Raw genomic sequence first — 12,075 nt, 5'->3', positions numbered from 1 at the left:
TTATTTTATTTTAGCTACCATTTGGATAAAAACAATAATTGCCAAAATCAAGAGCTCTTGTTGTTTTTCATCATTAGATGCTCCTTCATGTTCAAATCAGGTCTCAGAATGATGACGTAACATTTGGGGACAAAGATGCAGCCCAGTAAGCCCAGGCTGGAAGTCAAGATGGAGAAGATCTGCACAGCCACCATGTATTTTCCTTTGGTGCTCAGGTAGGTGGGGACAAAGGAGACCCAAACACTGCAAAAAACCAACATGCTGAAGGTGATCAGCTTGGCTTCGTTGAAAGAGCCTGGCAACCTCCGGGCCAGGAACGCCACCAAGAAGCAGATGACAGCCAGAAAGCCCATATAGCCAAGGGCACTGTAAAACATTGTAACTGAACCTTCATTGCATTGCAGAAGGATCTGTCCTTTTTGGGAATAGAAGTCAGAATCTGGGAATGGGGGAAAGATTCCCAGCCATATGAAACAGATGCCCACCTGAACACCAGAGCAGCAGAAGATGATGAAATTGGCCAGAGATTTCCCCAGCCATTTCCTCATCCTGCTGCCTGGCTTTGTGGCCAGAAATGCCACCACCACCATGATAGTCTTGGCCAGCAAGGATGACACGGCAACTGAGAAAACAACACTGAAGGCAGTTTGTCGAAGAAGGCAGGTCGCTTTCTTGGGTTGACCAATGAAGAGAAGGGAAGTCAAGAAGGAAAGCAGGAGAAAGATCAGCAGAATGTAGGTGAGATCCCGGTTGTTGGCTTTGACTATGGGAGTTTCTCGATATTTAATAAAAATTCCTAGAACTGAGGCAGTGGTTAGAGACAAAAAAAGGGCAGAGATAGCCAGAACAAGACCTAGGTTTTCTCTGTAGGACAGAAATGTCATAACTTTGGGAACACACAGATCTCGTTTGTTGTTGGAATGGTGGTCATCTGGACACTTTTCACAATGGGCTACATCTGGAAAACACAAAATACTGTTTTTTAACAAGTGATTGAGTGACATTCAGCACATCATTTTATGCCGCCCAACTCCCAAGTGTCCTTTGGGAGTTGGGCAGCATAGAAATGCGACAAAATAAATAAATAAAATAAATAAATCATAGCCAACTTTTCAGATATAGGATGTACACATTTATTGTTATATGATTTGTTTATTATGCAATTATATTTATAGACCACCTGTAAAACATTTTGCAGCAGTTTCCATTTAAATTATAACTTGGAGTGAATTTTCTATATTTTTCTTTTTGAAAACTCTTCTCATTTTTGCATTAGGATTATTTCTTTGACGTCTTGTATCCATTTTATCATACAAATGTTGATTTTTTCCACCTCCATGTTATATTTCAAAAACAATTTACATATGGCTCTAAATCATAAATCTTGTTTTGTATGAGTATTTCAAATGCTGTCATCTTTCTCAAGGTCTCTCAATCTTTTTCAAGATGGTTTGTTATTGTTTCAGCAGTTTGTGAAAAAAATCCACCTCCCTGAATTCTACCTTCACTGAAGTGATTTTAGTCTGCTTCCTGAGTCTGGATGTAGCATATCAAATGACATATCATATGACATCAAATCTTGGTAATACCAGAACGGTGGTAGCACAGTGATTAGAATACAATATTGTAGGCTAACTCTGTCCAGAGCCTGGAGTTCAATCCTGATCAGCTCAAGGTTGACTCAGCCTTTCTTCCTTTTCAGGTTGGCAAAATGTGGACTCACTTTGTTGGGGACAATATGCTGACTCTGTAAATAGCTTAGAGGATGATATAAAGCACCCTCTAAGTCTAAGTGCAATTGCTATTTCTAATACATTGTCCTTAAAATATATGGTGCTCCTTCTTTGTTCTTGAACTACCGACCTTCCTGCACAGAGATGGTTCCTTCCGTGCATGGAGAACAGTCATAACAGCAAAGTGGTTCTCCCTCCCTCAAGAGCTTGGTATATCCTGGGAGGCAACTTTCAGTACACCTGGAAAAGGGGGCCTTCTAAACAGAAAGAAAGTCAGAGAAACATAGGAATGAAGGGGTTACTTATAAAAATGGAACTGAGCACCAAAGTGGGTTCAGGAATTCAAAAAGATACTTTCAAGATCTTTTTCCAAATATAATGAAAATAATTTTCTCTTAGTGAAAAGTCTTCACTAGCTATTTCATTTCAGCAGGCTATGATCCCAGAGTCCCCTTAATGTTCAGAAAGGGCTGTTGTCTCTCCTATGCAGGCATCATTATCCTTCTGGGATTTTTCTGCATTTGGACTTCAGATCCCATCAGATTCAGCCAACTGGTCAATGACACAAAACTATGGAAAGTGTAGTCCAAAGCAAGGAAACCACAGGGTTGCTCGCTCTTATTTTAACAATTGCTAGAACACAATCTATCACAACATGTCCTCTGGCTTCTTACAATATGCATTTGTTAGATCTCAATTTCCTATCAACTCAGTCTCAAAGCAGACTCTAGTTGTGAACAAACATTGGATAAGATTCAATAGAAGAGAATCTCTGTAATGCAGGATTGAACTGTAAACTCCTTGATGCTCTCTCAGTTTGGTTGTCTGCTTGCATTCATTTGACTAGATAACATTATCAGTGTTATCATCAAGCACATCAGGCATTGATGATGTTACTTAGTTCGGTAAGTAACCAATGAAATACCTGCAAACAACAACCAAGCTCAGAGAACACCAAAGATTCCACTAACTAAGTGCCTCCAACCCCAGAACAATGCTGATATTCCCACCATATGCAATAGATCTTTTGAGAGGTCCAGGAGAAATAGTAGTGTCTCCTTCAACTGCCTTTTTACCAGTGCAGGTCCTCCATTATAGTGAAAAGGCTGAAAAACCATAAAATCACATGGATATACAGTATAGGAATAGATAAATAATAAAACCCAAAAAGAGGCAGATTTGGTTACCTGGTTAAAAGACGTTGGCCATATGATGGCGCTCTCATGGACAGAGACCTTGATATCTGAAGAGACTTCTTCTTTTCCAATATTCCCAATTACCACCCCAGCAGCAGATTTGTTGGGAAATACTGCCCAGTCCATGATATCAAAGTCAGCAATAGGAATTCCATTCTCATCCAAATAAACATCATTTACAGAAAAATTGTAAATCTGGAAGTTTCTTAGAAAAGGATGGAGCTGAAAAGATATGGAGAATCACACTTGCAAAGTATACGTTCGCATTTCAACCCTAAATCAAAACAGGGATACTTTACCCCGGTGTTTCTGTCTGCAAATGTGGTAGGAAGATTGTTTTTTCTCTCTCTAATTCCCTCTCTCCCTCTCTTTCTTTCCCACTCCCACTGTCTCTCTCTCTCTCACACACACATACACATACACACAAACATTTTTCAGTTTAATATTTTTTGCCTGCTTTATGAAATTGGTAATCTCAGATTCCAAACATATTATGACTCCAACAATCTCACCATATTCCTATGGTAGTTTTCTCACTAATTGTATTGGTATTACAAAAAGGGGTGTCCCACTTTTGCTTGACTAGAACATTAACTCCGACTTGGCTTTGAGTCATCAACAAAAGGCTGGTCCTAAATTTTCAGTCTCCTTTGGCCAATGTCCTAAGGCACCCCTGCTGCTTCCCCTTTGTTGCAGGGTTCTTGCCTGCCTCCCTGTGTCGAAGTCACCTGCTGGGAGGAAACATGCACTAATCTAGGCAGTGTAAGAAAAAAAGGGAGAAAAGGAGATATATGCAATGCATGTAAAAAAAAAAGGATGAGGTTTCTATCCCACTCTTTGGAAGAGAAAATATCACAAAATGAAACAGTGAGGTTTAGAACAGCCACTAGAAATGAGAGCTAGTTATACAACCAGATGTGACATCATGATGCAACCTGACTTTTCCCCCACAACGTTGTGAATGGAAGTTTTTTTTCCCCTTATTAGCTGATATGTATCACAGTTGGAAAATTGCACAGCCAGAGAAATCACTTCTGTTCTGATATCCTAGAAACATGGAAGAACAATGGAGGCATTTGGAAGTGAATAAAATGGTCAATAGAAACAACACATTCCTTACCAATGTATTATTATACGCTCTTTCTAAGCTCTACAAGTTTTATTCTTCTATAGTAGCTTTATGGAACCAACAGTTGGTGGTGGAATGTGAAAGGATTGGGAGAAATGATTGGGTTTGAAACAGGGGTGCTATTCAGCAGGTTCTGACAGGTTCTGAAGAACCGGTAGCAGAAATTTTGAGTAGTTCGGAGAACCAGCAAATGCCACCTCTGGCTGGTCTCAGAGTGGGGTGGGAATGGGAATTTTGCAGTATCCTTCCCCTGCCACGCCCACCAAGCCATGCCCACCAAGCCACACCCACACAACCGGTAGTAAAAAAAAATTGAATTCCATCAATGGTTCCAAATACTAAGATTTAATCTTCAAAGCAGAGGAAAAGAATCTTGGGAGATGGCAAACACAGAAGAGAAAATTGCCAGGCAATAACAAGGAAGCTGTAGTGTGCTTTCTGTAGCTTCAACCTGAAGATGCTAAGAGGAAGAAAGATTTGACTCCTCTTTGCATGGCAGGACAGCAATTCAGAACTACATGAGGCCAATTTCTCTCTCTCTCCCTCCCTCCCTCCCTCCCTCCCTCTCCCTCCCTCTCTCTCTCTCTCTCTCTCTCTCTCTCTCTCTCTCTCTCTCTCTCTCTCTCTCCAAAAAAACTGGCAGTTTTTGTTGGGATCTGCCCCCTCCCCCCCATCCATCTCTGCTTATCTTTAACATAACATTTAAGAAATGAAAGGGAACCATCAGCAGAATTGTGAAAAACCATTACATGACACGGCTGTACCATCTGGATATCCCAAATATGCATCTTCCTCTTACTCCTTTGGGAGGAAAAGGCAGCACTGAGGGCCCAGGCCACAACCTGGATTGCTGTGGAAATACTGGAGCCATCCTCAGACAGGATTCTTTCAAACAGATCCTGGGCTGGGATTTCCCAGCTCTCTTTCTCCAGGCATCTCTTCCAAACTTTCTTAGACAACAAGGGGATTGAATAGGAACACTGAAATGCTGCCTCCCCAAACTTCCGTGCAGCAGAGTAATGTGAATTAAAATCATAATATTGTGTCCTTTTCTTTGATTGAATTGAGAAGGATAATATAAGATGGTTATGCTGGAGATTAACAAACTGGTAAAATAATCTCACATTGATATCAGACAAAGCTGTAGCAATCCATACTTTTTCCTTAAACAGGATTTGATTCTTTTCAATGTGTTGTATTAGCACTGCTACTATTAATGTGGTCTGAGAATCCAACTGACAAACAATACTTTTCACTCTACTGTCACTAAAATATTGAAAAAATTGCTTATCCCTCCCTATTCTAAGAACCACGGGTAAGCTTTCAGAGAAGGCAACACAGACGCCTTTCTTTAGGGCTTCTGGCACAAAGATTCTTCTGAACTTTTCTCCAGTTTCATTGTCCGGAGCAGCGAGGCCGATCCACGTCCATCGGAAATGCAGGAGCAGTTTGACAATTGCCAAGTGAGGAGGTTCTTGCTTTGGAGTCACCCGGTAGAAAAAAGGAAAATGGTGTTTCTGTTCTGGAATGTGGCTGATGACCCCATAGTTGATCTAAGATGTAAGAGAAAAAATATGGTCAATTGTTTTGCTTTTCAGGACAAAAATAAGTCCTTACCTCAAAGGGCTTTTTTTTTTCTGATGCTAACCCTATACTCACACATCAAGTGGTCAAATATATTCACCAAGTTATACTCAGTGGCTAAGACACTGAGCTTGTCGATCGAAAGGTCGACAATTCAGTGGTTCGAATCCCTAGTGCTGTGGAACGGAGTGAGCTCCCGTTACTTGTCCCAGCTTCTGCCAACAAAGCAGTTCGGAAAGCACGTAAAAAATACAAGTAGAAAAATAGGGATCACCTTTGGTGGGAAGTTAACAGACATTTGAATGCCTGATGAAAATATAATATTTCAGGAGTCTTTTAAGCTCTGTCCTCTGACACATTTTATTTATCATCTGACCCCTTTTGGACTATCAGTAGACTTTATAAAGTGAAATTAGCTTCAGTATTCATTCATACTTGTGGAATTTTGTAGGTGCCTAGCATAGCTGAAATGTAATTAAAGAGTTCTGAATCAGTCTCTTCAAACACAGCCAAAAGATTGTTTTGTCTTCCGCAACTGTAGTTTGGGACATTCTCCTGCCCTGTAGACAGCAAGTCCATCATGACTTCGGATGTGATCCTTGCATTGAAAAAGTTCTCATAGATGCTGTATCCCAGGGTGATGTTTGGTAACAGCTTTGGATTCTGGTTGACCTTATGAATGGCAAAGAAGAAGGGCAGGACGTGCCAGAAGCTCAGACTCTTTGTACTGCAAAATAAGAGAGTGCAGTTGGTTTTCATCCTCAATTCATAACAATCTAAAAATCTGAAATTAGTTATAGAATGCATCTCTAATATATCTCTAATTGTGTTGCCCAAGATGATGTTTGATAACAGCTTGGGATTCTGATTGACCTCATGAAGGGAAAAGCAGGAGGGAATCAGACCAAAAGCTCATTTCCTGCATTATAATGCAGGAAATATTCTCAGAAATTCCTTCTTCAATTAAACAAAGTCAGATGATTGTATGAGTCAATTACGGGACCTTGCCAGGTGATTGGGTGTTGCTGTTAGAAGGATAGTCCTATTGACTACAGAGGACTTTCTTTCCAATGCTTTTCTTCGGGCTCAAAATCATCCCAACTGGAAATTCTAGATAGTTTTAATCATAGACTGCTAATATCACAGGTGTCAATATTAAAAGTTAAAACATATAAAATTTTAGCATTCATATCAGCTAACCATCCCCATTAAAAGAAACACAGTGGAAAAGATAAAATTAATCACTAGCATTGAGGACACATCAGGAATTACCTTACAAATCTGTGATGTGGAGGCATAAAGAAGATGTATGGTTGAAATATAGTGCTAGATGTAGATATGAGTCCACTAATCAGGAAATCTCCTGTCTTGTAGTAATGAAATTTATGTTTGTCATCTTTCTGCACATTTAATGGACATTTGGTCATCAGCGTCCCACATGGAAAATGGGACACCAAGAGAAGCAGCAGCAGCAGCATTTCAAATATCACAATGAAGAACTTCTGTAGTTCTCTGAGACAAGACACCACTGTCTTTAGTTTCAGGGAAATCTTTAGGGGAAGCACAGCTCTCTTGCCAAAGGACACAGATACACTGACTTGATCAAGGAAGATAAAATTTAATCTGGCACATTAAAAGGACAGAATTAAAATTCAGACCTGTACAGTGTGCCTACAGGAGTCTCACCGTGTATTCTTTGTAGTCCTTGAGATCCTTGTGGATCAGATCTTCAGATTTTTATAAGAATTACAAAATATTTGTGAAATCTGTTGATGGGGATTACTAATTATCCATACCTTGGTTTCAAAATAACCGTGGGTGAGAGAAGTCCCCTAGCCTTCAGTGGAAGATGAAGTAATCATTGTGATTTTGATAATTATACAGGGATTTGGAAATCACAATTTATTTTCTGTATGACTTCATTTACTAGTCTGCAGGAAGGGAAAAAGTTTGCCTGACTTATGATGCAGTGCCAATGTAATCATCAAAACAATTCAGGATACTTTTTAATGCTGTTATTCAAGAAACTTTCTGTACAATGAATATATTTGGGTTTCATGAAGAATCATAGCTCAGAGGAATCACTGATTGTGCTTGTCAATTAATTCTGGTGGACCCTGGACCTCTGGCAGGGTAAACATCTTGCCTTGGCCTGATCTCTCAGCCACTTTCCATATTCAGTCACAGTATACCTCTAGGCCAGGGGTGTCAAACTCGTTTTCATTGAGGGCTACATCAGGCTTGTGTTTGACCTGGGGGGGTTGGACATGGCTGGGGGGGGGGCGTGGCCAGCTTGACATCACTCGTGTCACGGGCATCTGTGGTGGCCCGAGTGCTCTGCCAGCGAAAACAGGCTCCTGAGCTCTGTTTTTGGCTGCCACAGCCTCTTGCAACCCTCTGCCAGCAAAAATGGAGCTCAGGAGGGGAGTGTGAGCAGAGGTGCTATTCAGCAGGTTCTGACAGGTTTTGGAGAACCAGTAATAGAAATTTTGAGTAGTTCAGAGAACCGGCAAATACCACCTCTGGCTGGGCCCAGAGTGGGGTAAGAATGGAGATATTGCAATATCCTTCCCCCAGGAGTGGGGAGGGAATGGGGATTTTGCAGTATCCTTCCCCTGGAGTGGGTGGGAATGGATATTTTGCAGTATCCTTCCCCTGCCATGCCCACCAAGCCACACCATTCCCACAAAGCCATGCCCACAGAACCAGTAGTAAAAAAAATTGAATTCCACCACTGCGTGTGAGGCCCTCCCGAGCTCCATTTTCGCTTTCAGAGGCACTGTAGGCCAGTCCTTCGCTGTTTCCAGGGCAGTCCCATGGGCCAAATCTAAGCACCATGTGGGCCAGATCTGATACTGAGTCAACTTTCTTGTGATTTGTGAGTACAGACCACCAGGGAAAGTCTTTGTCACATTTCTCCCTGTGTGAAGTCCCTTATAACTCGTTCAAGGAAACTGAGAACATAAAATAATAAGAGTTGGAGGAAACCTTGGAGGTCTTCTCATCCACCCCCCTGCTCAAATAGGAGGCCCAACACCATTTAAGATCAATGGTTGTTCAGTCTCTTTTTGAAAACCTCCTGCGATAGAGCACCCACAACTTCTGAAGGCAAGCTGTTCCATTGTTGATTGCTCTCATCATTAAGAAATTTCTCCTTAATTTTAGGTTGCTTCTCTCCTTGGTTAGTTTCCAACCATTGTTTCTCATTTTGTCTTTTGGTGCCTTGGAAAATAGTTTGACACGCACACACCCTTGTCTATGTAGGAGCCTCTCAAATATTGGAACACTGGTATCATGTCTCCACTAATCCTTCTTTTCATTACACTAGACATACCTAATTCTGTAACTGTTGTTCACGTGTTTTAGCCTCCAGCCCCCTAATCATTCTTGTTGCTCTTCTCTGCACTCTTTCCAGAGTCTCCACATCTGTTTTATACTGTGGTGACCAAAACTGGATGAAGTATTCCAAGTGTGGTGTTACTAAGGTTTGTAAAGCAGTACTAGAAGTTCACATGATTTTGATTTCATTCCTCTATTAAAGCAGCCTAGGATTGCCTTGTCTTTTCTGGCTGTTGTTACACACTGTTGACTCATATTTAAGTGATTGTCCATTATTTCTTCAAAATCCCTCTCACAAGAGGGATCATCCGTGGTTTCGGGGTGGAGTACCATCAGTACGCTGACGACACCCAGCTGTACATCTCCATCCCGGATCACCCCAATGATGCCCTTGAAGTGATGTCCCGGTGCCTGGAGGCCGTACGGATCTGGATGGGGAGGAACAGGCTCAGGCTCAACCCATCCAAGACCAAGTGGCTGTGGTTTTCGTCGTCCTGATATAGTCAGTTGACGCCATCACTGACTATTGGGGGCGAATCATTGGCCCCCACGGAGAGGGCTCGCAACTTGGGCATCCTCCTGGATTCACGGCTGTCTTTAGAAGAGCACCTGACAGCCGTGACCGGGAGGATTTTTCATCAGGTTCGCCTGATTCACCAGTTGCGTCCCTTTCTGGATCGGGACTCGTTACACATGGTCACTCATGCCCTCGTCACCTCCCGCCTGGACTATTGCAATGCTCTCTACATGGGGCTCCCCTTGAGGAGCACCCGGAGGCTCCAACTGGCGCAGAGTGCGGCCGCACGGGTGGTAATGGGAGCGACATGGCGCTCCCATGTAACACCTCTCCTGCGCGAGCTGCACTGGCTCCCGGTGGTCTTCCGGGTGCGCTTCAAGGTTTTGGTTACCACCTTTAAAGCGCTCCATGGCTTAGGACCTGGTTATCTACGGGACCGCCTACTACCACCAATAGCCTCCCACCGGCCAGTACGCTCTCATAGAGAGGGACTCCTCCGGGTGCCGTCAGCCAAACAGTGTCGACTGGCGGCCCCTAGGGGGAGAGCCTTCTCTGTGGGGGCACCTACCATCTGGAATGAGCTCCCCCCGGAGATATGGAGGATCCCGGATCTGCGCACCTTCCGCCACGCTGTGAAGACCTTTTTATTCCATCAGGCGGGCTTGGCCTAATCTCTTCCCTTTTTTAAATATGTAAATTTTAATCTGTTTTTAAATTATTGGGGTGTTTTAATCTGTCTGGGCCAAAATGATTTAATTTGATTTTATCTGGTTTTAAATTTTGTGTATTTATATATTTTATTGCTTGGCTGTTCACCGCCCTGAGTCCTTCGGAGTAGGGCGGTACACAAATCAAATAAACTAAACTAAACTAAACTAAACAAGTTACTGGCCTTCAGCCAAGTTTCACCTAGCCTGTTCCTATAGAATTGTTTTTTTCTTGCCTAAGTGGAAAACCTTACTTTTATTTACATTGAATTTGATTTTGTTAGATAGGGCCAGGAATAATATTAGATAGGCCCCAGAATAATGTTGCTTCTCATAGACTAAACATTGTAATTAAATTGCTTACGATTGATTTTGAAATGTATATCACTGAGAAAGAAATTTTTGAAATTATGGCTTAATAAATGGAGTAGACTTTTAGCAGACCAAAAATGTTTTATTGATACTGTAGGAAGTTAGCACCCACCCCTCTCCTAGGAAAATGAGATATTGTAGGAAATATTAAAAGGGCAGAATATTTCCCCTAAAAGGGAGGCAGAAACTCACACACCCCCGTTTGTTAATCGGCCATTAAGACCTGGGCCAGTCTATTCAACATAACAAAAATCTACCTCCTTCAGACAGAGCCATAGTAGGAACTGCTCGAAGCCCTTTCATTACATCATCACCCAGCAAGAGTCAACCAAGCCTGGGACTCAGAAGACAACTTACAAAATTACGCCTGCATGGCTTCATGGGAGTCTGACAACCAAGCAGAACACAAGCTCAAATTCAAAGCCCAACAGAGGGCGTAAAACCCAGGCACTCTCATCATCTCTGCCCTTTTTGCCCAGGATCTCAAGCCATGTGATCCTGTTCATCAATAAACCTTCTTTCCAAGCAACTTCCATTCATCCAGTGTCTTTTTCCCCACTTGGAACTGAACCCAAATGGACATTTCTTCCAACAATACAAACGAGTATCACAGTTTCCTGATGGAAATGAGCTGGTCTCCTTTTTCTCCTAATGCAAAAGGCAATTCTTCCAAATGTTCTGCTTCATTAAAAACAATGTGGATTTGGATGAGTGCCTTCATAGCAGCACTCAGTATTTTCACACTAACAATCAGAAGAGTCTAGATTGTCTGCAGAAAAGAGCAAAAGAATGAAAAAAAATATATTTTCATGAGCAAATAAGTAAATCAAAGGTTATAATTGACTAATTAGAAAAGCTCAACCAACAATAAGAAATGAAAAATAACGAAACAACACAGAGACACTCCTCAACATCATTGGCAACTGATTTTCATCTCATCTAAAAACTATGTTGAGCAAAGCTCCTTGATAATGCCATCTTTAAATTGATTTCAGAAACTAAAGTTTTAGTTGATGTTGCTTTTGCGTATGCTATACCCATACGTCAATCCATGATAAATAAATCCATTTCCACTTATTCTCTATACCGATCCAGAGAGGAAAGTATTCAGAAAAATTTTCATTAAAAAAAAAACAAAAGAGTTGCTGTTAGCAGTACAGCACTGTGGTGGTGCAGTGGTTAGAATGCAGTATTGCAGGCTAACTCTGTTAATTAAACCCTTTCAATTCTTCTGTTATCACCCTTAGTTGACATTTCAAGTGCATCGTGGCACAGGGAAATTGGGACAGAACCAGAATCAGAAAGAGCTGCATCTGCAGCAGCAGCATTTTGCAAATATCGATTGAGATCCTTCCTATATTTCTCTCTCTGAAGTACGGTTGATCCCAGAGCTCACAATATAGCTCACCGGCAGTGAAGATGTTGGAGTTTGCTATACATCTGGAAGAGACACTTGCAATTTCAGTCTAGCACAGTCCCTGCCTAATTGCTTTAAAAT

General features: G+C 41.7%; 1 protein-coding gene across 1 annotated transcript; it reads right to left on the bottom strand.

The window, feature by feature from the left end:
* Positions 1-47: 47 nt before the first annotated feature.
* On the bottom strand, positions 48-8,938 carry LOC139310098 (vomeronasal type-2 receptor 26-like). Its single transcript, XM_070934256.1, has 8 exons — positions 8,893-8,938; positions 7,318-7,369; positions 6,915-7,154; positions 6,078-6,369; positions 5,402-5,611; positions 2,921-3,151; positions 1,864-1,990; positions 48-952 (listed from the first exon to the last, which is right to left on the bottom strand). The coding sequence occupies exons 1-8, from the start codon at positions 8,936-8,938 to the stop codon at positions 48-50; spliced, it is 2,103 nt and encodes a 700-aa protein (XP_070790357.1).
* Between the last annotated feature and the right edge of the window lie 3,137 nt (positions 8,939-12,075).

Source organism: Pituophis catenifer, unplaced genomic scaffold, assembly GCF_029215685.1.
Source record: "Pituophis catenifer annectens isolate HBS135680 unplaced genomic scaffold, rPitCat1.0.hap2 SCAF_2, whole genome shotgun sequence".
Lineage (NCBI taxonomy): Eukaryota > Metazoa > Chordata > Lepidosauria > Squamata > Colubridae > Pituophis > Pituophis catenifer.
This window is presented reverse-complemented; position numbering and strand designations above follow the sequence as displayed.